The 27246-nt window shown below is 42.0% G+C and overlaps 2 protein-coding genes across 4 annotated transcripts in view; one reads left to right on the forward strand and one right to left on the reverse strand.

Moving 5' to 3' along the window:
* The first annotated feature begins 3730 nt into the window (after window positions 1–3730).
* LOC132828875 (small ribosomal subunit protein eS28) lies at window positions 3731–15481 on the forward strand. 2 transcript variants are annotated; one of them, XM_060846054.1, is made up of 4 exons: window positions 3733–3830; window positions 8704–8751; window positions 10931–11056; window positions 15392–15481. In XM_060846054.1, the coding sequence occupies exons 1-3, from the start codon at window positions 3792–3794 to the stop codon at window positions 11051–11053; spliced, it is 210 nt and encodes a 69-aa protein (XP_060702037.1). In that variant the 5' UTR covers window positions 3733–3791; the 3' UTR covers window positions 11054–11056; window positions 15392–15481. The 2 variants fall into 2 exon arrangements, with proteins under 2 accessions (XP_060702038.1, XP_060702037.1); XM_060846055.1 differs by lacking the exon at window positions 15392–15481 and having other exon boundaries at window positions 3731–3830; window positions 10931–11059.
* A 2927-nt stretch (window positions 15482–18408) lies between these two features.
* The window catches only part of LOC132828939 (KN motif and ankyrin repeat domain-containing protein 1-like), a 58294-nt gene continuing 49456 nt past the window's right edge, over window positions 18409–27246 (reverse strand). For both annotated transcript variants that reach the window (XM_060846155.1, XM_060846156.1), the window contains exons 9-11: window positions 22424–22624; window positions 19992–20087; window positions 18409–18636 (exon numbers count right to left, since the gene is read on the reverse strand). In XM_060846155.1, the coding sequence (XP_060702138.1) occupies window positions 18625–18636; window positions 19992–20087; window positions 22424–22624 (309 nt within the window). In that variant the 3' untranslated portion in view covers window positions 18409–18624. The remainder of the gene's footprint in view (window positions 18637–19991; window positions 20088–22423; window positions 22625–27246) is intronic.

Here is a 27246-nt window from a genome sequence, read left to right on the forward strand (position 1 = left end):
AGGGCAACAACAGGACATGAGATAGCTTTGGCAAATAGAATTAAGGAGAATCCAAAGGGTTTTTACAAATACATTAAGGACAAAAGGGTAACTAGAGAGAGAATGAGGCACCTCAAAGATCAGCAAGGCGACCTTTGTGTGGAGCAACAGGAGATGGGGCAGATACTAAACGAGTATTTTGCATCAGTATTTACTGTGGAAAAGGATACAGAAGATATGAAATGTAGGGAAATAGATGGTGACATCTTGAAAAATGTCCATATTATAGAAGAGGAAGTGCTGGATGTCTTGAAATGGGTAAGGGTGGATAAATCTCCAGGGCCTGATCAGGTGTATTCTAGAACTCTTTGGGAAGCTGGAGAAGTGATTGCTGGGCTTCTTGCTGAGATATTTGTATCATCGATAATCACAAGTGAGGTACCGGAAGACTGGAGGTTGGCTAATGTGGTGCCACTATTCAAGAAGGGTGGTAAGGAAAAGCCAGGGAACTATAGACCAGTGAGCCTGATGCCAGTGGTGGGCAAGTTGTTGGAGGGAATCCTGAGGGACAGGATGTACATGTATTTGGAAAGGCAAGGACTGATTAGGGATAGTCAACATGGCTTTATGCGTGGGAAATCATCTCACAAACTTGATTGAGTTTTTTGAAGAAGTAACAAAGAGGATTGTTGGGGGCAGAGCGATTGATGTGATCTACATGGACTTCAGTAAGGCATTCGACAAGGTTCCCATGGGAGACTGCTTAGCAAGGTTAGATCTCATGGAATACAGGGAGAACTAGCCATTTGGATACAGAACTGGCTCAAAGGTAGAAGACAGAGGGTGGTGGTGGAGGGTTGTTTTTCAGACTAGAGGCGTGTGACCAGTGGAGTGCCGCAGGATCGACGCTGGGTTCACTACTTTTCATCATTTATATAAATGATTTGGATATGAGCATAAGAGGTACAGTTAGTAAGTTTGCAAATGACACCAAAATTGGAGGTGTAGTGGACAGCGAAGAGGGTTACCTCAGATTATAACAGGATCTTGAGCAGATGGGCCAACGGACTGAGAAGTGGCAGATGGAGTTCAATTCAGATAAATGCAAGGTGCTGCATTTTGGGAAAGCAAATCTTAGCAGGACTTCTACACTTAATGGTAAAGTCCTAGGGAATGTTGTTGAACAAAGGGACCTTGGAGTGCAGGTTCATAGCTCCTTGAAAGTGGAGTCGTAGGTAGTTAGGATAGTGAAGGTGGCGTTTGGTATGCTTTCCTTTATTGGTCAGAGTACTGAGTACAGGAGTTGGGAGATCATGTTGCGGCTGTACAGGACATTGGTTAGACCACATTGGAATATTGCGTGCAATTCTGGTCTCCTTCCTCTCCGCAAGATGTTGTGAAACTTGAAAGGGTTCAGAAAAGATTTACAAGGATGTTGCCAGGGTTGGAGGATTTGAGCTATAGGGAGAGGCTGAACAGGCTGGGGCAGTTTTCCCTGGAGTGTCAGAGGCTGAGGGGTAACCTTATAGAGGTTTATAAAATTATGTGGGGTATGTATAGGATAAATAGAATAAGTCTTTTCCCTGGGGTGGGGGAGTCCAGAACTAGAGGGCGTAGGTTTAGGGTGAGAGCGGAAAGATATAAAAGAGACCTAAGGGGCAACTTTTTCACACAGAGGGTGGTATGTGTATGGAATGAGCTGCCTGGGAAAGTGGTGGAGGCTAGTACAATTGCAACATTTAAAATGCATTTGGATGGGTGTATGAATAGGAAGGATTTAGAAGGACATGGGCCAAGCGCTCGCAGGTGGAACTAGATTGGGTTGGGATATCTAGTCGGTATGGACGAATTGGACCGAAGCGTCTGTTTCTATACTGTACATCTCTATGAATTTATGACTCTGTGAGTTGCTATGAGTTGAGAGCTCATGTTGTGGCTGTACAGGACATTGGTTAAGCCATTTTTGGAATAATATGTGCATATCTGCTCTCCCTGCTATAGGAAAGGTGTTGTGAAGCTTGAGAGGGTGCAGAAAAGATTTACAAGGATGCTGCGAGGGTTGGATGGTTTGAGCTGTGAGGGAGATGCTGAATAGGCTGGGGCTGTTTTCCCTGGAGCAGAGGTTTCAAAGTCATTAGGGGCATGAATAGAGTAAACGTACAAGACCTTTTCCCTGGGGTGGGGAGTCCAAAACTAAAAGGGCATAGTTTTAAAGTGAGAGAGGCAACATTTAAAAGGGATCTCAGGAACAATTTTTTCTTGCAGAGGGTGGTGCATGGATTGAATGAGCTGCCAGTGGAAGTGGTGGAGGCTGGTACAATAACATCATTTTAAAAATATCTGGATAGGTATAGGAATAGGAAGGATTAAAGAGGGATATGGACCAAATACTGGTAAATGGGACTAGATTTATTTAGGATATCTGATCAGCATGGATGAGTTGGACCAAATAGTCTGTTTCTATGCTCTTCATTTCTATGACTCTACTGAAAAATCTCAGGTCTAGCAGCATCAGTGGAGTGAAATCAGAGTTTACATCTCAGGTTCAGTAACTTCCTTCAGAACTATGTGAAGGAGGGTCACTACCTGAAATGTTAACTGATTTCTCTCCACAGATGCTGCCAGGTTTGCTGAGATTTTCAGACAAATTTCTGTTTTGTGTCAATGCACAGGTTTTCTCCACCACGCCCACCCCCCCCCCCCAAGTGCTAACAGCACAGCCTCTTCCAACATTGTGCTGTTGATCAAAAGTGGACCAATAATCTGGTAACTGGCAGAATTGGGTTTATCCTTTTAGTGCATGGGATACACCCAGATCATTTTCCACAACTTCAAGTGGATGCCAGTGTTGTAACTGTACTGAAATAGCTTAGGTAAAGAGCAAAAGCCTTCAGTACTACTATCACAACCCAGTCAGTGCCTCTAGTCGCTTCTTGACAGCTTACGGAATGAACCAAATTGCCCAAAGCCGGGTATCTATGATGCTTGGGACTTGTGCAGGAGACGGAGATGGATCATCCACTTTTGCGGAAATTTGTTGCGAACGCTTCGGCCTTACCTTTTGTAGCAACGTGCTGGACCTACCCCCACTGTTGAGAGAAGTGGGGGGGGAAACTGGAAACATTAACTGTGCTTTCTCTCCACACATAACTGTCAGACCTACTGAACTTCTCCAGCAGGTGCTGTTTTTGATTGAGGAGGATAGAGATTGTTGTGAAGAGACTAGCAACAGGGCATTTGATTTTAATTTACATGCAGCTATTACTTCCGCATCAAACATTTGGCGTTAAAGCTGACTGTATAGTAACAATATGTTTTCCCCGAGCAGCTAGGACACATTATGATTGAAGCTGACAGACTCACCCCCGCTAACCAGTTCCGCAGCCTCTGAATGATCTTGGTCGCTGACGCCATGTCTGTTGTGAAGGACAAACACCTGGAGCTTGATGAGCCGCAAAATTAAAATGTTTAATTTTATTAATATGGAGTTTCCGATACTTTATTTATTTATTTTAAAAGTCATGTTAAATTATAATAAATCAAATAATAATAAAAACTACTTACCTCAGTGAATCGTGGGCGGGCACGGAATTGTGGGAGAAACGGACAGTTTTTTTTAGGAGAAGTTTTATTTTGAATTTGGACCTTGTGATAATGTGAAGTACGGAGCGGGGTGGTGTTATCGTTGTCGGTGGGATGTTTTTGATTGTTTGTTTTGAGGGGAGTTGACGGGGCGCGGGCCCCGGGGCCTGGGTTGTGTATAAATAGGAGCGGCGCGGACCACGTGCTCCTTTCTCAGCGCCGCCGCCATCATGGAGGGACCGCGGACACAGAACGTGAAACTCGCCCGGGTAAGGTGGAGAGCGCTTCACGCCGCACCCTCGGTGGTGGGGAGGGACTGGGTGTCCTATCTACCACTCCGGCTGCTCTGCGCCGACCGCTTTCAGCCGGAGCGGCGGCGGCCTTCACCCCCAGTCCCGGCCTGGCTCCTCGGATGCTGCCTGAGCTGCTGTGCTCTTCCAGCACCACTGATCCAGAATCTGGTTTCCAGCATCTGCAGTCATTGTTTTTACCTCGGCCTGGCCTCCACCACACTGCTCTGCGGTGAGGGGAGACTGGACCCCCCCTCTGGGACCCCCTGATGTTGGGAAGGTGGGGGTTGTCTCCTATTTTCCCCTGTCCCCACACTCTTCTCTCCCCACTCACTCCAGTTATTGATTCAGTGACTGGTATTCCCGAGTTTAGGATGATTGATCTCCCTGGTGTTGGCCTTCCCTCGTTGAAGCTCTGGCGTGGTTCATGCTGCTGTTCAAGAGGCCGAGTAATGTACGGAGCTCTCAGCCTTGGTCCAGTGACTTCTGCAGTCTCCGATTAATTGGCAAAGCATTTTATTCAGAGTTTAAAAAAAAACAACTGGTTAGATAAGTGAACAAAACTCCCTAATACTTTTGTTATTAAAACCGTGTAATGGTGTATAAAAGAAACTGCAGGCTGGATTTATGTTGTGAATATATAAAGGTGTTTGATTAGGTGACTTATCAAAGATTGTAGAAAATAACTCCTGGTGTAGAGGTAGTGGAAGAAATTGGCAAAAAAACACTATAATTGAGGCTTTGTATAACTGATAGTGTATGGCAAGTGGAGTCCTATAGGTGTCTGCTGCTGTGACATTTTAACAAATGAACATTTTTGTCTTGTTTAATGATGTAAAAGCATTGGAGACTGTTCAGATGAGGCTTATATAATTGTTACCTGGAATAAGTGAGTGATGTAGTGAGGATATATTGAGTTTGTTTGCAGTGGAGTTAAGAGGGAGAGCTAGTTTAAAGTGTAGAAGATTTTCAGTGGTTTGACAAATGAATGTTTCTTGTCATGAGTCAGTCTAGAACCAAGTGGCACTGTTATAATATTGTTGCCCTTTCTACACAAGACTTTCTCTTATTGTGCAACTTGGAAATGCCTTGCCTCAGAAGCCAGTAGTTACACTCTAAGATGATTGGTAGATCCTTGTTAGGCAAGGAGATTCAGGTCTAAAGAGAATGTTGAATGCAAAATAAAAAGATCAGTTGCTATCTTGAATGGGGGAGTGGATTTGAGGCCAAATGGTCTCCTGTTCATATTTTATATGCCTGCACTAGGAAACTAGTTATTTCAAGGTGGAAGTGCCATGATATTAGTCTTGATACCAAATTAATTCTCAAATGAAGTAATTGCTCTAAAAATAATAGCATTTTCAGTGCTTTAGGCCAGTAAAATTCTCAATCAATTGAAATTGGAGACTGTAAGATAGCTGGGTGCAATTTCCTCAGGGCGGTATGGTGGCTGTGGTTAGCACTGTTGCCTCACATGGCTAGGGACCAGAGTTCGATTCCAACCACTTTCAACTGTGTGGAGTTTGCACATTCTCCCCATCTGTGTGGGTTTCCTTCAGGTGTTCCAGTTTCCTCCCATAATCCAAAGGTGTGCAGGTTGGGTGAATTGGCCATGCTAAATTGTGGGTCAAAGTGAGGACTGAGTTTAGATTAGTGGTGCTGGAAAAGCACAGCAGGTCAGGCAGCATCCAAGGAACAGGAAAATCGACTTTTCGGGCAAAAGCCCTTCAGGAATGAGGCTGGGAGCCTTGAGTGGAGAGATTAAATGGGAGGGGGTGGGGGTGAGAAGAAGGTAGATAAGAGTGCAAGAGGTGGGGATGAAAGCGATAAGTTGGAGGGGGAGTGGATAGGTGGGAAGGAAGATTGGCAGGTGGGACAGGTCATGAGGATGATGCTGATCTGGCAGGTTAGAACTGGGTTAGGGTAGGAGGAGGGGAAATAAGGAAACTGGTGAAGTCCATATTGATGCCTTGGAGTTGAAGTGGTCCGAGGCAGAAGATGAGAAGCGTTCTTCCTCCAGGTGTCGGGTGGTGGAGGAGGCGGCCCAGGACCTGCATGTCCTCGGCAATGTGGGAGGGGGAGTTGAAATATTCGGCCATGGGGTAGTGGGGTTGATTGGTACGGGTGTCCCAGAGATGTTCCCTAAAGCGCTCAGTGAGAAGGCGTCCAGTCTCCCCAGTGTAAAGGAGACCGCATCGGGAGGAACAGATACAATAAATGATGTTTGTGAATGTGGAAGGCTCCTTTGGGGCCTGGAGGGGTGGGGTAGGTGCAGATTTTGCCATTCCTGCGGTGCCAGGAGGGGAGGGTGGGTTGTTGGGAAGTGGGACCTGACCAGGTAGTCCAGAAGGAGCGGCCTTTGCAGAAGGAGGATGGGTGGAGAGGAAAATATACCCCTGGTGGTGGGGTCTGTTTGAAGGTGGCAGAAATGTCGGTAGATGATGTGGTTTATGTGGAGGTTGGTGACTTGGAAGATGATGACTGGGGGGTTCTGTCCTCGCTGCAGTTGGAGGAGTGGGATTCGAGGGTGGAGGTGTGGGACGTGGATGAGATACGTTGGAGGGCATCTTCAACCACGATGGGAAGGGAAATTATGGTCTTCAAAGGAGGAGGCCATCAGGTGTGTTCTGTGGTGCAACTGGTCCTCCTGGGAGCAGATGAGGCAGAGGAATTGAGAATACGGGATAGCCTTTTTGCAGGAGGTAAGGTGGGAAGAGGTGTAATCCAGGTAGCTATGAGAGTCGGTGGGTTTGTAAAAAAAAAAGTGTGTTGAGTCGGTCGTCATTGATGGAGATGGAGAGGTCCAGAAGGGGAGGGAGGCATCACAAATGCTCCAAGTGAATTTAAGTTTGGGGTGGCATGTGTTGGTGAAGTTGATGAACTGCACAACCTTCTCACAGGAGCACGAGGTGGCACTGATGCAGTCATCAACATCCCATCTTCACCATGGACATCCAATCCCTCTACGCCTCTGTCCGTCATGACCTGGTCCTCCAAGCCCTCCGTTTCTTCCTCTCCTGACGTCCCACCAGTACCCTTCCACTGACACTCACTCATTTGGCTGAACTAGTCCTCACCCTTAATAATTTCTCCTTCAAATCCTCCCACTTCCTCCAGGCGAAAGCTATGCCTGTCTCTTTGTCGGCTATGTAGAATGCTCCATCTTCCGTAGTTACACTAGTACCACTCTCCACCTCTTCCTCCTCTACACTGAACAGATCCCTAAAGAAGGGTTCCTGCCCAAAACATCGATTTTCCTGCTCAGATGCTGCCTGACCTGTTGTACTTTTGCAGCACAGCTGTAGTCTTGACTCATGCTAAGTTGCCTGTAGTGTTCAGGGATGTGTGTATTAGGTGCAGTAGTCAGGGATAAATATAGGATAATAGGGTAGGGGGAATGGCTCTGGGTGGGTTACTGTTTGGGGATCAGTGTTGACTTGTGCTGAAGGGCCTGTTTCCACACTACAGGGGATTCTGATTCCAGATGAAGGTTTGTTTTCAGAAGTTTTGTCACTATACTAAGTAATATCAGTCAGCCTCCAGTGGAGGACTGGTGTTAGTGACCACCTTTCTATTTATGTGGATAAAATAGAAAGTGGGTCACTGACACCAATGCTTCACCAGAGGCTCACTGATGTTACCTAATATGATGACGAAATGTCTGAAAACAAACCTTCCAGCTCAGTGAGCAAGCTTGCGTCAAGAACCTCAACCTAAGCTACAAATCTTCTCAAAGATCACCAATTCTGATTGTTAGGCCTGTGTATGTGCCATTGCTGCAGTGGAAATGCTGTGAGAAGTTGAGGTTTTGAGCTTTTGAAGACAAGGTTTGAGTAAGTGCAGTAAAGTTAGTCAGATGTACGGACCCTTTAGTCCAACTTGGCCATGCCAACCAGATATCCTAAATTAATCCCACTTGCCAGCACTTGGCCCATATCCCTCTAACCCTTCCTATTCATTTACCCATCCAGATGCCTTTTAAATGAAGTAGTTGCTTGAGCCTGCGATGCTTGGGCAGCTTGTTCCATAGGAGAAAGTGAGGTCTGCAGATGCTGGAGATCTGAGCTGAAAATGTGTTGCTGAAAAAGCGCAGCAGGTCAGGCAGCATCCAGGGAACAGGAGATTCGACGTTTCGGGCATAAGATTCCTGAAGAAGGGCTCCGAAACGTCGAATCTCCTGTTCCCTGGATGCTGCCTGACCTGCGCTTTATCAGCAACACATTTTCAGCTTGTTCCATATGCACATAACATTCTGCATGAAAACGTTGCCCCTTAGATTCCTTTTAAATTTTTCTCCCCTTACCCTAAACCTATGCCCTCTAGTTGATGCTGCTGATGCTGGGGTAGGGAGAGGAGGGGAGGTATACTGATGTTGAGGCTGGATTGTTGAAAGACTTTCAGTACTTGTGATGTTGTCAATCTAAAGGCACTGCCTGAGTGAATCTATTGATTGTATAGGTATGGGCAGCAAGGTGGTTCAGTAGTTAGCATTGCTGCCTTACAGTGCCAGGGATCAGAGTTGATCCTAGCCTTAGGTAGCCAGCTATTTGGAGTTTGTACGTTCTCCCAGTGTCTGCATGGGTTACTGCCAGATGTTCCGGTTTCCTCCCACAGTCTAAAGATGTGCAGGTTAGGCAGATTGGCTATAGTACATTACTTGTAATGACCAGAAATTTACAGGCTAAGTGGTTGGCCATGGTAAATGTGGGGTTGTGGGGATAAGTTGGATCTGGGTTGGGATGGTGCAGACTTGATGGACCAAATGGCCTCTTCCTGCACTGTGGGGATTTGGATTCTGTGTTATGTATAGCTGACGGTTCACAATTTGCTTAAGTGATTTTTTTTGTCATAGGTTACCAAAATTCTTGGAAGGACTGGCTCTCAGGGGCAATGTACTCAGGTAAGGAATCAGTTCTGCAGTATCTTTTAAAATTGGAGCATGAAAGCCATATAAAACAAGTTTGGATGTATGAGGTCATACATCCAAATGTGAGATTGTGTATAACTCCCAAGAATATTTGCATATTAACATGATCCCAACTGAGGCTGATACTTGCTAAAATAAAGTCCCAGAATGAGAACTTGTCTGGTTGATAATGTTTTTAATTTTTATAATTAATATGGTTGTTAGTCATTGGAAGTCATCTATGAGATGCCACATCTTTACTAAATAACTATGCAAGTTTATTTGTCAAAAAGGAAATAGTTGTGTAGAGAAACTTTGGTTTTAATACAGACATCAAAGTGAACTTTCACCCCTCTATCTATTTGAAGTATAATAACACAGAACATGGAAAATACGACCAGGTGTGGGCTGTCTGATCCTATGAGCTGTTGCACCATTCAGTTTGATCATGGCTGATCATGCAATTCAATTTCAGTTTTTGCCCTATACCTTTTGATTCCATTAGCCCTAAAAAGTGTATGTCTTGGAGATATTTAAAGTTTTAACTTTGAAAGCTTTCCATTGTACAGAATTGTATAGGCTGATTACTTTTTAGGTTAAGAAATTTATCCTCCGGCTTAAATGTTCCACCCTAGATTAGACTCCAACCCCTGGTTTGGATCAAAATCCATTTTTAAGGTTCCTTTCTGTTGTCATATATCTTTATCAATTTTGATGGTCTAAACATTCTCCTTTCCTAACATCTTGAATACATAAATCCAGACTCTTTTTGCTTAGAAACTGCACAGATTAGAAGTTTTTTCCTGAGGTGCCTGGTTCATCTGAACTGAGACTCTCTTCTCCTGTTAGGGGAAAAACTGCTGTCATCTGAACTAACCTGGAAGATGAAGATTCCTGTTACAACATGACAGTGAGCTCTTCTGTTAATTAAACCAAACACCCAGAAAAGCTCACCTCTCCTTGTAATCTAAATGAGTGAACTCTCCAATTTCCACTGTTTAAATAAAATAACGTCAATTTATTTTTTAACTCAAAAGTGAACATTAAGCAAAACTGTTCACAACTCTAAGCCCCCTTTCTCTTAACTGCTTATCATTTGCCTTCAACTCTAATACAGTATACTGTTCCAATAAAACACTTATTAAAATTACATCAACTTTAATTTCAAAACCATGTAGCGGCTGTCGTCTTCAGGGTCTATCTTCTTCCAGATGAAGATCTCTCTGGGTGGTCGTCTGTCTCTTTTTTTTTTACTGTGAATATGTTTCATTTGAAAAGGTACCTTTTGATAGTGTTTCCTAATTTCTTGGATTTGTTGATGGCATTTGCTCTGTCTAATTTTCAAAATGCTTGCCTTTATTATACCCCCAACAACAGATCATCTCATTTGTTCGATGTTGGCAAAACATTCAAACTCAATTGGGTTTTAGTATTCTTGGGGCATAATTTAAACTGGTTAAAATGAAATTGTTGTCAAAACAACAACTGACTTGGTATCTATTTCACAGACAAATGTTACATAGACTGTGTACTGGAAAAATGAAAATATCTAGTCATGTGATGCAGGTGCTTGTAATCTCAGTTCAGAACAGCATTCACTGTCTTAAAGGTACAATACATACCTTCAACTTCAACAGTTCCTCGACCAATAGTGTAACATTAATACCACAGGCTGGGCAGTTGACTCGTGTCATGTCTTCTCAAATGGATTTAGGTTGTTGTCCATGTGACTTTCTAACCTTTCTAAAAAATCAAAACACCATTGACCCACAAATATGTCTGTATTTTGAAATCTAAGTTCATTTTTTGCAATAGGTATATTTGTCTTCAGACACAAATTAAACCTACAGTCCTGCATTAAAGTTCATATGAATCGGCCTAAAGAATTGGGCATGTTGTATATTGTGAATGTTGCTGCAGTTCATTCTAAAATGAGAATCCCTCTAATTGGGCAACTGGGTTTTGTCAACTGGCTAGCATCTTTGTTCAAACTTTGCCTGTATTGAGGAATTTTAGTACTGCTAGATAACTCTTATCAACCAGTTCTAAATGGAGTCTAATATAGTTGTTTTCCTGTATTCCTTGGTTAGTTGCCATAATGGCATAACTGAGCAATTTTGCTGTGTTGCTGCTGAGTCAACTCTTCTGTTCTAATTCTTTGATTTATCTGCAGGTCCGTGTGGAATTTATGGATGACAGCAACCGTTCCATCATTCGAAATGTGAAAGGGCCAGTCCGTGAGGGAGATGTACTCACACTTTTGGAATCTGAGCGTGAAGCAAGAAGATTGCGATAAAAGGTAGTTCACTGAATTTTTAAAAAGATGATTACTCCAGCAGTTCCTAAATTCTGTGGTAAAATGGCTAAGATAAAAGGTAGGGAGAAGGGACTGGTGGGGGGAGCATTCGGAATACAATAGGTGGAGGTTAGGGTGAGAGTGATAGGCTGGAGAGGGGGTCGGGGCGGAGAGGTCAAGAAGAAGATTGCAGGTCCAAGTCTGATCGCTACATTAGCACCTAATTTTGAATGGTATGATTAAAGGATGTTGTATTGTCCTTAATGTAACACATTACGCCAGTGCCTATATAGATGAATAACCAGAGTTTCGTGTTTTTTCTCATTGGCGAAGGTTAACTTGTCACTTACCTCAGTTTGAGATACTGCTATCAACAAATTGATGTCAGAACAATGACACTAGAAAATAATTGCTGTATAATACTTTGTGTTCCAATATGTAAAATAAATATAGGTTTGATCTTTTCCTTTGGGAGTTGTTTATCTGGGGCTTTGTTTTCAGTGTTGTAGAATCCCTACAGTGTGGAAGCAGGCCATATGGCCCAACAAGTCCACACCAACCCTCCTGAGCATTATAAAGTCAGATATACAGCATGGAAACAGATCCTTTGGTCCAACTGATGCATGCTGACCAAATATCCTAAATTAATCCAGGCCCATTTGGCCCATATCCCTCTGAATCCTTCCCATTTGTGTATCCCTTCAGATGCCTTTAACATGTAGTAATTGTACAGTAGTTCTGCAATGCGATTGTTGTGTTCTCATGCAAGCCTGCATTATTGAAAATTCGTACTTTAGAAACCGTGCTTAGTGTTGGCCATGTAATAGTGTTACAACCAATACATTCTAAAAGTTAACATTTTAGACATGTCCCCAATTCGTTGCAACTCTACTGACTAATTTGTGTTAATGTGCGTCATAGCAGAACAATCTGTTCCATGACTTCTATGGCAGCTCATTCTATACACTATACACCACACTCTGCATGAAAATATTGCCCCTTAGGTCCTTTTTAAATCAATGCCCTCTAGTTTTGAGCTATCCCACCTTGGGGGGAAAAGGGCCTTGTCCAATAACACTATCTGTGCCCCTCATTTTATAAACCTCTAAGATCACTCTGCAGTCTCTGTTCCAGGCTATTTAGCTTCTCCCTGTAGCTCAACCTCCAACCCTGGCAACATCCTTGTAAATCTTTTCTGAACCCTTCCACATTTCACTCACTCCCTATAGACCAGAATTGCACGCAATATTTCAATAGTGGCCTAATTGGTGTCCTGTCCAGCTGCAACATGATGTTCCAACTCCTATACTCAATGCACTGACCAACAAAAGCAAGCTTTGGATTAGTGGTGCTGGAAGAGCGCAGCAGTTCAGGCAGCATCCGAGGAGCAGCAAAATCGATGTTTCGGGCAAAAGCCCTTCATCAGGAGTCATTTTACCAATAAAAGCAAGCACCAAACATCACCTTCACTATTCTAATTACCTGGGACTCTACTTTCAAGGAACTATGAACAAGTACTCCAAGGTCTATATGTTCAGCAACACTCCCAAGGACCTTACCATTAAGTGTATAACCCTAATTTGCCTTTCCAAAATACAGCACCTCTCATTTATCTAGATTAAATGCCATCTGCCACTCCTTGGCCTATTAGTCCATCTGATCAAGATCCTGTTGTTCTGGGATAACCTTTGCTGTCCACTACACCTCCAACTCTGGAGTCACCTGCAGACTGACTTACCACGTCACATTGGTTCATATCCAAAATGTTTATATAAATGATGAAAAGCAGTGGACCCAGCACTGATTCCTGTGGTGCATTGCTGGTCACAGGCCTCCAGTCTGAAAAGCAACCCTCCACCACTGTCTTCTACCTTTTGAGCCAGTTCTGTATCCATGTTAGTATATTCCATGTGATTTAATCTTGCTAACCAGTCTTACTGAAGTCCAAATAGATCATGTCCACCACTCTGCCCTCATCAATCCTCTTCATCCTGCGTTTCCTATGGCTAATGTGCAAACTCCACACAGATGGTTGCCGGAGTGTAGCATCAAACCTTGGTCCCTGGCACTGAGGCAGCAGGGACCACCATTTTCGATCTTGGATTGAAAGTGCATAGAGAAAATTCTAGGGTTAGCCTCCTGTCTGGTCTGGTGAATTTGCTGCAATCTTAGTTAGCAGTGTGACTGAACATCCTGGCATTTCTCAATAGCTCAGCCAGCAGAGATTTCTAAAGTGTAAATCTGAATGTCATGGAAATTTTTGAAGCAGTATAATGGACAGTCATGTATATTTTGTGAATTTCCACTGACTTCCAGTTGGCATTTAAAGTCTCTGAGTGAGCTAAATTTGAAACATGAGCAGTTGAACATAGTATTCACAAAATAAAGTGAAAGAAAAACAGTAGACCTCGTTGGCAGGTTGTGAACTGTGGTGTCCTCCAGAGATGTGTATTGGAGCCAGTGACTCGTCAGCCGTGATAGGTGTGTTGTAAGCAATGTAGATGGAAATTTAAAATCTGAAATATTAATGGATGAGTCGGATCATGGCCCACCTGACTTTAGCCTCCACTCTATATTCCTGAATCTATCTACCCCTTCATGGTCAAAAACGCGCCCCCCCTTACCTTAAATAAAATGTACTGCATTCACTGCCTATTGAGGAAAGACATTCCAAGGGTCCTCAAATCTCAATGTTTCCTCAGCTGTTTTAAATCGATGTCCCTTGTTTTTAAAGTTGTCCTCCTAGTTCTAGAAGCAAACTTTCAACATTCACTTAACTGGAAATAGAAGATCCTGAAGAGACCTGGCTAAGTCGCTTTGGCTTTTCTAACTTCAATGTAGGATATTAGATTACTTAGTGTGGAAACAGGCCCTTCGGCTCAACATGTCCACACCAACCCACCAAAGCGCAACCCACCTAAGACCCATTCCCCTACGTTTACCCCTTCACCTAACACTACAAACAGTTTGGCACAGCCAATTCGCCTAACCTGCACATTTTTTTGGATTGTGGGAGGAAACCCACCCAGACGCTGGGAGAATGTGCAAACTCCACACAAGTCAGTCACCTGAGGCGGGAATTGAACCCGGGTCTCTGGCGCTGTGAGGCAGCAGTGCTAACCACTGTGCCACCTATGCTTGGTTTGTTTAATGTTTTCTCAAAGCGCTATCTGCTTGATCCTGGTGCATCATACTTGAACAAATGTTACATTCGAAAGTTCTTGGCTGTTAAAACTTGGTTTCTAACTACTGTAAATCTTGGTGAGAGCTCCACATGTTTAAGGGTGCTTGTGCATTGGTGGTGTCCTTAGTTCTGAGCCAGCAGGCCCAGATTAAAGTTTAACCTGTTCCAGAGGTGTCATAATATTTCTGAATAGGTTGATTAAAAGTGTATAATTTTCAAGAGCTGCTAGCATGGTTATGTATGAAGTATAGTAACATGTGACTTTTGAGTTTTGGTCTCGATGCTTGCTTGAAACAGGATGGTTGTATTTGATATTTCTTTTTACAGTGTAGTAAACAAGAATGCTTTAGTTAGCTAAAATTTCAGATGTAAAGGCATTGATCTGTTCTATCTTGAGTTCTTACCTGAAGGATATCTGATGCATTTAATGGGAGGCTCATTTATGAATATACATTGTTAGTGTACTTGTCTAGATTCAGAAAGCTGTTTTCAAGAGCTCCGTCCATCCAAGTTGTCATGAGATGCATGAGGGCATCTTTTGTAATTATGAAGATGCATAAATTAATTGCTCAGCAATTACCAGTGCAGGAAGTTTAGACAGATAAGCCTCTTTGTGATATAGACCATGAAATGTAACATTTAGCCTGATAAGTCTGTGTTTTTGTTTAATGGGTAGGAGATGGCTTGTTGCTTTAGTCTATCGAGGCATCTCTTTTTCCATTCTTTCTTTCTTTCTTGCATTTACTCAGCTTTCACTTAAATGTATTCTTGGAGGTCATGTCAGCCCCTCACTGCGGTGGCAAGATCCATGTTCTAACTGGCTTCCAAGCAAATACCCCTTCTCAAAGATTCTCTCGATTTTTAATTCTAAATCTGTCCTCTGCCCAATACTAACATCTGCTTGTGCTTTATTAAATTCAGATGTTCCTGATGGCTATAATCTTTATCCTGGTGTCATTCTAGTAAATCTTTTGCATCTTAACTCCTCTGCATCCACTTAGTAATATAGAGACCAAATTCTTTAGTTTTCCCATTTGCAGTATAATCAAAGTTCAGTACAAGTTAACATAAGCTCTGTATTTCAATGTAATCATCTTGAAATAGCTTTTTTGTCTTCCATGTTTATTTATTTATTTTTTCTTTTTCTTTTGCAGATCAACAAAGCTGATGCCAGTTGTGATAATTGGTTGCAGACACTTTCACATTTGACAATACGATAATAAACATTCGTTAAAGAATTTTAATGTGGAGTTTGTGCCTGTTTTCTTTTTCCTATAACAAGTTTTCATGGAAAGCATGTTTCAATGTGACTTGTTTTTTCTCAAAGCAAAGTATGCACACATGAGAGGACAGGGGCTTTTCCTGTTGATGGGCTGCTTTGAAAACCTGTAACTCCGGTTTAGCACCCAGCTGCCCTAGAACTGATGCTTTTGCTGCAAATCACTCACTAGCACATAGGCTAAATGCCATATTAGCAATCCAAGTACCCAAATTATTAAACTGATCCTGGGAGTCTGAAGCCATACCACCTGGCCCAGTTTCTCAGCTTGGCATCTATTGCTCTTGAGCCAGATAAACTGTAATCTTTGAGAACCGTTGCTGCAGAATTGATGGTAGTACATACCCAGCAAAAGAAATTGAGACAAAAGAAATTCTGTGAGGAATACACAGGCAGGAGCACTATCAGGTTTAAATGAGAATTCAGTGTATAGCTTTGTTTATTGCAACTAGTAGACAGACAGCATTGGGTGTTAATAGGATTTATCAGTACAAGTCAGAATTAAACTTCAAGATAATATAATATTAGTTAAATAAAATTAGCATGGGCAAAGGTCAGGCACAGCAAGACGTGAAAACCGATTTCATGTCAGGAAGTGGATTGCACTAAAATGATGATCAAGCTTCCGTCCACTGTACTAATGAGTATAGAAATCAGAGTACATGGTTGAATGTGTTGCTGGGGAACTGGTTGCACGAATGTTGAGGTACGTTGTTTCTGTTTTGTACAGATCCCACGGTTCTGAAAGCAGTAACATTTGCAAAAGGTTTTAAATGCACAGATGGATATCAATGGTTATTTAAATGCCATTGCTAAGATGTAGCTACAGGATACAAAGTTGAAACAGAATATCAAAGGCTCTTTCCTATTTAGGAGGGATAAGTAGCACTTTAAATATACTGAGCCTCCTCATTAAGAAAGAGTCTTTGATTAAGATTCATTAATATGATAGAATCATAGAATTTAATGAGTGTAACTAAGAAATAGCCAGAGGCAAAGAACATTGTGTGGGGCTATAAATTACCAAAGTCATTTGGGCAGATATAAATCAAGATATTAGGATTTCACATTAAACTCAAGCAGTTTCATTTTGAAAGGGAAATTATAAAGATACATACAAGTTGTCCAAGGTAGATTGGGAAAAAGTAAAAAAATTGACAAATGACGGGCAGTCCTATTGGTAGACCATGTAGTATTTCTATAAATAAGCATTCCTGAGGTGTAAATCAACATGATTGATGAAAAATTAGATTGTGTTAACTCAGTCAAAGTTATAAGGATGCCAGAATGTGTTAAGCCTAAGGTTTGGGAGCAATTTAGAACCTACAAGGGGTGATCAAGAAACTTTTTTTATGAAAGTGAAAAAAGAACAGCCAGAAACCAACTTAAAGCTATTATAGTCCTCCCTGTGTGGAGAGGAAAAGATAGGATAAATATGAGCTCACTTATGATGAAAAATGCAAGACTTGTGAAACTGAGCAGCAAAAGTAAATTGGTATTAAGAGGTGGTACTTGGAAAATTAGCTGGATTAAAGCATGATTAATCCCTGGACTACATGAGCACATCCAGAGTGTAGAAGTTGGTGACTATCTTACAGGTTCTGAAAAGGTTCTTAGAAAGATTGCAAGTAGCCTATGTAACTCCACTATTTCAAAAGGGAGGAAAAATTGAACTACAGAAGTAAAATGTTGGAATCTATTATAAGGGATAAACTTAAATTTTACATTAAGTTTTGTTAATGTATGCAAGTTGTGAATGACTGTTAGATTCATTGGGGGCATGATTTAACAAAAAAGCCTTGTCAATATCGGGATTCCCATTATAAAATGTGTAATAGTGTACAAATTGACCACAATGTACACTTGTGAAAATGGAAGGTAGTTTGAACCATAGATTTCTGATCTTAATAAAATACAAGTAGTCATTATATCAAAACAGGAATTGGTCTTTGTCTTAGTTTGTACCAGCTGTGTCTCTTTGCTTCCTCCTCTGGCCAGGCTAAAGCTATCAGGGAAGATAGTTAGTTAGTATCTCCTTGGAAAATATTGCTTTTCAGCAGAGACTACAGGTTATATCTGGAAGCTACCATGTTTGGGAATGTCCAGCTATAAGGCCTGTTGATAATACTACATGGAGATGGAGGGCTTTTTCTGAAATATTACCTGTGCATTCCTCCCATGTTAAGTTTGTGGAGACTGGCATAATGGTAATCCTGATGGACTAATGATTCAGAGATCCACGCTTATATTGATGTGTTCAATTAGTTGAATTTAAAATTCCATCAGTTAATAAAATCTGAAATTGAAAGCTCATACCAAGTCATGATGACAATTAAGCAATCTAATTGTTGTCAAAATTCATCTGGTTCTGAAATTCATCTTCAGGGGCTGTAATCTCCTGCCTTATATACATATAAGCCACATCAGATATCAGTCCACAACAATTTGTCTTACAAATCGTCCTGAAAAATAATCACTGATCAAGAAAACTAGGTACAGTAACAAATGTAGGCATTTCATGACATCCATATCATGAAATAGTCAAGTGATTAAAGTTAGCACAAGTTACACAATGATTTTTGCCTTTAGAAGCTAGTGGCTTCTTTTTTGAAATGCCATTTATCTTACCCCCTGTCTCAAGTCCCAATCAGATTTGGGTGCAATGCTACTTCATGTCTTCCTCAGTTGGGCAACTTTATCTGTTCTGTTCTTAATAACTGAAAAGTCCTCAATCTGTGTCTAATCATTCAATGAGTGGAATAGCTTTTGGTGTTTTGAGTGGTATTCCTTCTTCTACAGTGCAATTCACAACCTTGAGCAAGAAATACCATAGAGACTTAAAGTAAATCAATTAGATAATTATAGAAAATACAAATTGTGACAGTCACAGGAAAGGTTTATAATATTTTAATACAATTTTTTCATTTAGAAAAGCATTTTTCAATGTTGGCAGTATAATTGACAGTGATTGGCTAAGTAATACATTATAGATAATCAACAGCCAATGCCTATTCTAAAATCTGTTTTCAAAAATATTTGTACAGAAACCACAGGATAGGAATGACTCTGGCTTCAAGTTCCGGATCCTGGGCTGCAGCTGTTGCCAGGTTATGAAGTGTCCTGAAAATACAAAGTAGCATGACTGAAATACAGCTCCCCTCGTGCTGGATGTTGCAGCAATTACAAAGAACATCACAACTGGACAGTTACAATGAAATGGAAGTTAGGAGAATGCTCCAATTGGGGACATTTGACTGCATTTTTACCTCTGGATGGCCCAGCATGTTTTACAGTTAATGGTGTAGGAAATGCAATAGTTAATCTACATTTAGTGAGGTGATGGTTATCAAGTGTGGTGCTGGAAAAGCACAGCAGGTCAAGTAGCATACAAGTAGGAGAGTCGACACTTTGAACGTAAGCTGTTCATGAGGAATGAAACTTCATTAAGACCTTATGCTTGAAATGTTGATTCTCCTACTTCTTGAATGCTACTTGAGCTGTGCTTTTCCATCGCCGCACTTGTGACTGAGCTGCAGTCCTTTCTTTCGGCTGGTTGTTGGTCGAGACACTTATTTGCCTCTTTTTCAGATAGAACCATGGGTTCTAAAAGGATAGACATCTTACCTGAAACATGGCAGCCCTGACCATGCAGCAGCACCTCAATACTGCTCTGTAATGCCAGCCTAGATAGCTTCAAAAATCTCTCATAAAGATTTTAAACCCACAATCTTCTGTCTGGCTATTACATAAGTGTACCTCAGCAGAGCTGCCACTTGTTGTTGAGAGCCTGGAATGAATAAAGGAAGAGCATTGTTTCTTGAGTGCTCCAAGCACAGAGGTGCAAAACCAGAATTGAACAAAGGTAGCAGTGACCACACTGGGGCAGTCCTGGTGTAACTGTGATTGGATTATTTAGGCAGGAGGAGGACCCTAAATTAGACTGCACTAAAGGCCAAAAGGCAAATGGATAAAAATCAGATAACAAAAACATTGAATCTGTTCGTGCTATAAAATGTCAGAGCTGGGATCATGCAATTTGACATCGGAACAGAAAATGCTGGAGAAACTCAACAGGCAAAGCAGTATCTGTGCAGACAAACAGAAATAAGGTCTCCCTTGATACTGAGTGTTAAATCTTGTTTCAGCATCCACAATATTTCACTTTTGCATCCATGCTGACTGGGCAAGTTAGCTATCTAATGTTGCCTTGAGTGAAGAACAGCTGAAAATAGCAATTTTCTCAATAACCTGCAGACATTGGCACAAATGGACCAAGTAAGCTATTTGTTGCCTGCTCAAGGGCTGTCTGACTCGAGATGGGGAGCAGGCTTCACTCAGGCAGAGCAGATATTCTTCCAGCATCAATGAGGAGAGGTATTAGATCAAGGTGGACAATAGCCCACACTGCCACTGCCAAACCATTTGGCACCATGCCCCTGCAAAACTGTTAAAAATGCTGAGTTACAATATTTTACCGGCAATGGTGGCTTGAAGTTCATGTGTGCATAGAGTAAGACAGCGATGTCCTTGTTATTGGCTTCCAGGGCTACGGACAGTGCATTACTGCCATCCTGTGGGAGTACAGACAACAACAGATATAGTTACCACTGTCTCTAGCTGATAAATACAAACCACAGAAAATTGCTGAAGCTGCAAAGCATGTTGCATAAGAACCTGAAATTTGAGCACAAGTAAATCATTTAGCCTCTCTTGACTGCTCCACCATCTAATAAGATTATGGCTAATCTGTGTTCCAAATTCCACATTTCCATTAATTCCTGTCACCTTTGATTTCCTCAGCACAACAAGAATCTATCCACCACTTAAAAAGTATTCAATTACCCCCATCCCACCACTTTAGGGTCTGTCCATATTCATAACCAAGTCTAATGTCTGCCCCAAAGAATTAGATGTTGTTCAGGACGTTGGTGAGATCTCTTCTGGAATATTGTGTGCAGTTCTGGTTGTCCTGTTATAGGATGGATACTATTGGAGAGGGGGCAGAAAAGATTTACCAGGGTGTTGCTGGGAATGGGAGGTTTGAATTCTAAAAATAGACTGGGACTTCTTTCACTGGAGCATAGGAGGTTGAAGAGGTTTATAAAATTTTGCTGGGAAACAGATAGGGTAAATAAACAAGGTCTTTTCTCCAGGCTGAGGGAGTCCAAAACTGGAAGGCATAGATTTAAGGTGAGAAAGGAAAAATTTAAAATGGACCGAAGGAGCAATGTTGTTATGTAGAGGGTGGTGCGTGTACGGAGTGAGCTGCTAAAGGAAGTTGTGGAGGCTGGTACAATTACAACATTTGAAAGACATCTGAATGGATACATGAATAGGAAGGGTTGAGAGGGATATGGGCCAAATGCTGGCAAATTGGGCTAGATTAATTTGTTGGCACGGATGAGTTGGACTGAAGCATCTGTTTCCTTGCTGTACAATTCTATGACTCTGACTTGTACTGTATTATTTTACACTGCAAGTGTTTACTGATGGAGCAACTCCAAATTCAAGGCACCAGCATCTGCACTACCACCAAAAGCCTTTTGGTGTCCCCACTATATGGTGTTAACCATCATTGAGCAGAATCATCAGCCAGGTCAATACCAGTGGGTGAAATTTCCCAAAACATACTGAATAGGTTACAGCTAAAATTGCTCTATCACGCACTTGCAATCTTCCACAACTCAGTAGAATTTGACAACATTTTATTTTCTAATTGTGTTTTTTTTTCTATTAAAATGCTTTCCTTGATGAATTTAAGGTTGGTAACCTGGTGCAGTTTTATAATGGGTTAGCACAGTGGCCAGCACTGCTGCCTTACAGCACCAGGGGCTTGGGTTCAATTCCAGCTTCAGGGATTGTCTGTATGGAGTTTGCACATTTTCCCTGTGTCTGCATGAGTTTCCTCCCACAGTCCAAAGATGTGCAGGTTAGACAGATTGGCCATGCTAAATTACCCATAGGACCCAAAGATGTGCAGGATAGGTGCATTGGCTGTGGGCAATGTGGGGGTTGGATCTGGGTGGGTTGCTCTTCAGAGGGTTGGTTGGACTTGTTGAGCTGAATGGCCTGCTTCACACTGTAGGGATTCAATGATTCCTTTATTTAAAAAAATTGCAGTTGTAAGTGGGTTAATAATCAATTATTATTTTAAATCACTGAAGATGACCGGAAAAAATACTGGACCATGTGCTAACCTTATTGATGTACTCAATTCTAATTAAAGTAAAGACCTGTGCATTGAGATAATGAGTGCAATTGAAGAGCCTCCTTGAACCACTGCAATCAGTGGACATTGAAAACTGGAGCCATGATTAGTTTTGTAAATGGATTGTGTAAATTATCACAAAAGATAGATCATAAATTAATCTGGACTCATGTTAAATTCTCTGATCTTTGCAACTTATTCAACTAGTAGGCACGTAGGGATCCTCTAGAACTTCTTCCAGCTCCACTTAACACAAATTTATGAGTGGATCTCTTGGAATTGACTCATTGTGATTTGACTGTAGTTCAGACCTTGGCAGTGTGATTGATGTTTCAGTGGCTGACATCATTGGGATCATTGTAGAAGGGACAGGGATGGGTAGATGGCAGACAAGCACTTGCTGGATTTAACCTGTCCCTTCCACTCAGCGCTCACCCACTGCCTTCAATCTTGCAGGTTGGGTTGTATTGATTCTGTCTCCACATCACTGAATTTTCTCTTCCTGTGAATTTCTCATTCCAACCCCCAACGGGTGAGTTGGCTGTCAGCAGATAGCAAGATCATTGAAAGTACAATCTGCAGTTCAGACCCTTCCATTGTGGATAAATCAAAAGTTTTTGCATATTTTTCCAGCTAACCTTTTTTTTTGTTATTGCTTCAGGAACAGAAGGCTCAGTGGCGACTCTGTCTAAAACTTACATTATCACTCAATGAGATGTCACAATCCGGCTGGTCCAGAAGCACCTTCACAATCTCTGCCCGCCCATGCTCACAGGCACACATCAGTGCAGTGGACCCCTCATTGTCCTGACTGTTAACGTCAGCTCCACAGTCCAGCAAGGCCTTCACCATCTCAATACGTCCGTGACTGACGGCCAGCATCAGGGCTGTCTGACCCGCCTAGAGGAGAATGAAAAACACTCTTCAAATTTTGTTGTATAGATCTGGGGCTTACCTCAGTCTTAAGCACCTGGCCTCAAAGGTCAGTCTCATAAATGAGAACTCCCACCATACAAACCCTGCGAAATTTCTGCCAATGTAGTCATGTGCAAGAACCAAATCAAAACTAGTTATTGTATTTTGTTGCAGTAAGTCTGACAGTATCTGTGGAGAGAGAAAGAGTTAATGTTTCAGGCCAATGATCATCCTGAAACATTGCCTTCTCCACTGAGTTGCCAGAGTTGCTGAGTATTTCCAAAACTTTGTTTTGATTTCCATTTTCCGGTGTCTGTGGTACTTAGTGTCATGATTAAGACACAGGCCCTCTCTGATCACTTATATTTAGGATGCACTGCAACCAGCATGATTCCTTCATCAGAACCTTCCAAACCAGACCTCTATTACCTTCAATTTCCCCTCTAAGCCACACACCAACCTTAACTTGAAACTATACTGCTGTTCCTTCATTGTTATTAGATCAAAATCCTGGAACTTACAAGACTGCAGATATATGTGACCTCCATGGTTCAATAAGGCAGCTCACACCATCATCTCAAAGGTAAGTAGTGATGGTCAATAAATACTGGCCCAGCAAAGTGGCATCCATGTCCCATGAATGAATGAATGATTCAAATAAATAAACAATTGGACTGCAGCTCAGTCTAAGGGATACAGAATGAATTTAGAGCTATTTGGAGCTTATCTATAACATTTTAAGCAACAAAGAATTTAGTTCATATCTCTGCTGTCAGTATAAAAGGAATAGGGAAGTGATTAATTATTAGCTTTTTAAAGCTTTTGTCCCAGTTGAATTTCATTTCTATTCAATGTCAAAATTCACTCACTAGTACTGGACATGGATCGGTAAGAGTTGCACAAAGTTATGTTGCAATCTCCAATTCCTATCCAGATGGGAGTCAAGAGAAGCTGATAAACTCTGAGATATTCATTCCATCCCTTTGAAGGTCATTCAGAAGTGTAAATCATCTGTAACTTTGACAATTGCAACCGACTGTCACTGATTCGTACAATTTAAAACACATGGCGGTTTATTAGCTGGAGGTATAATATGTAATAAGGAAAAAACATTTTTTTCTTTCGTAACAAAGTATATCAAGATAACACAACATCATTCTGATGTAAAGCAATCATCTATTTGATAATGCAATCCAACACAATAAAATGTAATTGTGTAGGAACCAGTCACTGCAGATGCTGGATTCTGTACTGAAAACAACAAATGTTGGGGATCACAGTGGGTCAGGCAGCATCCATGGAAGGAGACCAAGCTAACATTTTGTGCCTAGGTGACTCTTCAACAACATTGACTTCAGCTTCGGGACATCCCAAACTCACTGAACTGGAATGGAAGCAAGTCATCATCATTTCCAAGGGGCTGTCCAGGGGAGGATGAGAATAGGTGCTCCCAATATATTTTAAGGAGGAAATCCTAGGATTTAACCCAGTGACAATGAACAAATCCACCATTGTGTCATCTCTGCAATGCCACAACAAAAATCAAGACCAGGAGCACTATATGAATTCTATGAATGTATTGAGTACTTCAAATTTCATAACATTCAAAGAAATGGGACCAATGCAGGAACTTGAGATTAGCTCACATTTACTGGTAGTTATGGTGTAGGTTTGCTCGCTGAGCTGTAGGTTTGATATCCAGACGTTTCATTACCTGGCTAGGTAACATCATCAGTGGCGACCTCCAAGTGAAGCGAAGCTGTTGTCTCCTGCTTTCTATTTATATCTTTCTCCTGGATGGGGTTCCTGGGATTTGTGGTCATGTCATTTCCTGTTCGTTTTCTGAGGGATTGATAGATGGCATCTAGATCTTTGTGCTTGTTTATGGCGTTGTGGTGGGAGTGCCAGGCCTCTAGGAATTCTCTGGCATGTTTTTGCTTAGCCTGTCCCAGGATAGGCTAAGCCAGTTGTCCCAGTCGAAATGGTGGGTTTTTTTCATCCGTGTGTAGAGCTACGAGGGAGAGGGGATTGTGTCTTTTTGTGGCTCGCTGGTGTTCGTGTATCCTGGTGGCTAACTTTCTTTCTGTTTGTCCTACATAGTGTTTGTGGCAGTCCTTGCATGGAATTTTGTAGATGACGTTGGTTTTGTCCATGGGTTGTACTGCGTCTTTTAAGTTTGTTAGTTTTTGTTTGAGAGTGTTGGTGGGTTTGTGTGCTACTAGGATTCCGAGGGGTCTCAGTAGTCTGGCTGTCATTTCTGAAACTTCTTTGATATATGGTAAGGTGGTTAGGGTTTCTGGCTGTGTTTGGTCTGCTTGTCATGGTTTGTTCTTGAGGAATCTGCGCACTGTATTTTTGAATATCCATTCTTCTTGAATACGTCGTATAGGTGGATCTCCTCTGTTTGCCGAAGTTCGTCTGTGCTGCAGTGTGTGATGGCTCATTGGAATAGTGTTCTGATACAGCTTCGTTTGTATGTGTTGGGATGGTTGCTGGCGTAGTTGAATATTTGGTCAGTGTTTGTCAGTTTTCTGTATACGCAGGTTTATACTTCTCCCTTGTCCTTTCTTTCTATTGTGATGTCCAGAAATGCGAGTTTGTCGTCAGTTTCTTCCTCCTTGGTGAACTTCATGCCTGTGAGGGCGTTGTTGATGATGTTAAAATGTCTCTTCTATCTTGTTTCGTTTTGTGATGACAGAAGTGTCATCTACGTAGTGAACCCAGATTTTTGGTTTGATGGTTGGTAGGGCTGTTTGTTCTAGCCTTTGCATTACCGCTTCTGCTATGAATCCTGATCGCGGAGATCCCATGGGTGTGCCGTTGGTTTGTTTGTAGACTATGTTGTTGAAAATGAAGTGGGTGGTGAGGCACAGGTCCACTAGCTTTGTGATGTTTTCGTTGGTAATGTGATTGATGGTGGCTAGGGTGTGTGTGATGGTCTGTTCTAAAAGTGTGGCGAGTGTTTCCTTTGCCAGGTCGATGTTGATGGAGGTGAACAGTGCTGTTACGTCAAATGAGATCATTGCTTTGTCTTCCTCTATTTTGGTGTTTTTGATTTTTAGGAATTCCTGGGTGGAGTGGACGGAGTGCTGTGACTCTTCTACTAGGTACTTCAGTCTCGCGTGTAGTTCTTTGGCCAGTCTGTAAGTTGGTGTTCCGGGTAATGAGACTATGGGTCTGAGGGGGGCTCCTGGTTTATGGATTTTTGGTAGTCCGTAGAATCGTGGGGTGTTGGTCCCATCAGGTTTCATTTTCTGGAATTCCATCTTGTTTAATTGTCCGGAATTGTGTAATTTTCTGAGGAGATATGTAATTTTGTTTCCTAATTGTGGGGTCGGGTCTAGCGCCACCTTTTGATAGGCGTTGGTGTCTGCGAGTAGTGCTTTGGTTTTCTCGATGTAGTCCCTTCTGTTCAGGATGACTGTGAGCCGACCTTTGTCTACAGGTAATATAATGATGTTTTTGTCTTTTTTGAGGTTTTCTAGGGCTTTTTTTTCTTGTGTGTTCAGTTTGTTTCCTTCCCTCTTTCAGCTCAGAGTAGGTGCAACTGTCTGTCTAATCGTTTGTTGTGTTTCTTCCGTGAGATTGTTGTCCTTCAATGTGGTTTCTAATGCCGCTAGGAAATTCTTCTTGTCAGCGTCTCGGTAATTGAAATTTAATCCTTTGACTAGTACCGCTTCTTCAGTGTCTGATAGGGTCCGGTGTGATATGTTCTTTATCCATGCCCCTGTGTTAACGGTTTTGTCTTTTTTTGTGAGTTTGTCAAGTTTTTTCTTCAGGTCCCAATTTTTCTTTATCTGTGTTTGTCGTTGTTTGGTGTTTATGGCTCGTTCTACCGCATCTGTCCATTCTTGATTTGTTGCTTGTTTGAATAACCGTTTTTGGCATGCTATTTCCCGGTTGTATTTTCGGAGTCTGTGGTGGGCGTCATTGATTAGTTCTCGGAGCATTCTGCAGCCGTTTTGTTCTGTTAAATTTCTGGCTTCAGGTGTTTTTATCGGCGGTTTGTATTGGAGACATTTTGGCAGTACCTGTTTTCTTAAACATTCATGCAGGAAGTACAGTTGTTCGCGGGTGGAACTCTCTCGGATGGCATTCCTTTCCCATCTTCGGGCCATAGGTTTTCGCAAGGTTTGTGAAGGTTTGTAGCTCAGGTTGAGGTTTATGGTGTAAGTTTGCTCGCTGAGCTGTAGGTTTGATATCCAGATGTTTCATTACCTGGCTAGGTAACATCATCAGTGGCGACCTCCAAGTGAAGCGAAGCTGTTGTCTCCTGCTTTCTATTTATATCTTTCTCCTGGATGGGGTTCCTGGGGTTTATGGTGATGTCATTTCCTGTTCATTTTCTGAGGGGTTGATAGATGGTATCTAGATCTATGTGCTTGATAATAGCGTTGTGATTGGAGTGCCAGGCCTCTAGGAATTCTCTGGAATGTCTTTGCTTAGCCTGTCCCAGGATAGATGGGTTGTCCCAGTCGAAATGGTGGTTTTTTTCATCTGTGTGTCGGGCTATGAGGGAGAGGGGGTTGTGTCTTTTTGTGGCTAACTGGTGTTCATGTATCCTGGTGGCTAACTTTCTTCCTGTTTGTCCTACGTAGTGTTTGTGG

Source organism: Hemiscyllium ocellatum, chromosome 28 (assembly GCF_020745735.1).
Source record: "Hemiscyllium ocellatum isolate sHemOce1 chromosome 28, sHemOce1.pat.X.cur, whole genome shotgun sequence".
Lineage (NCBI taxonomy): Eukaryota > Metazoa > Chordata > Chondrichthyes > Orectolobiformes > Hemiscylliidae > Hemiscyllium > Hemiscyllium ocellatum.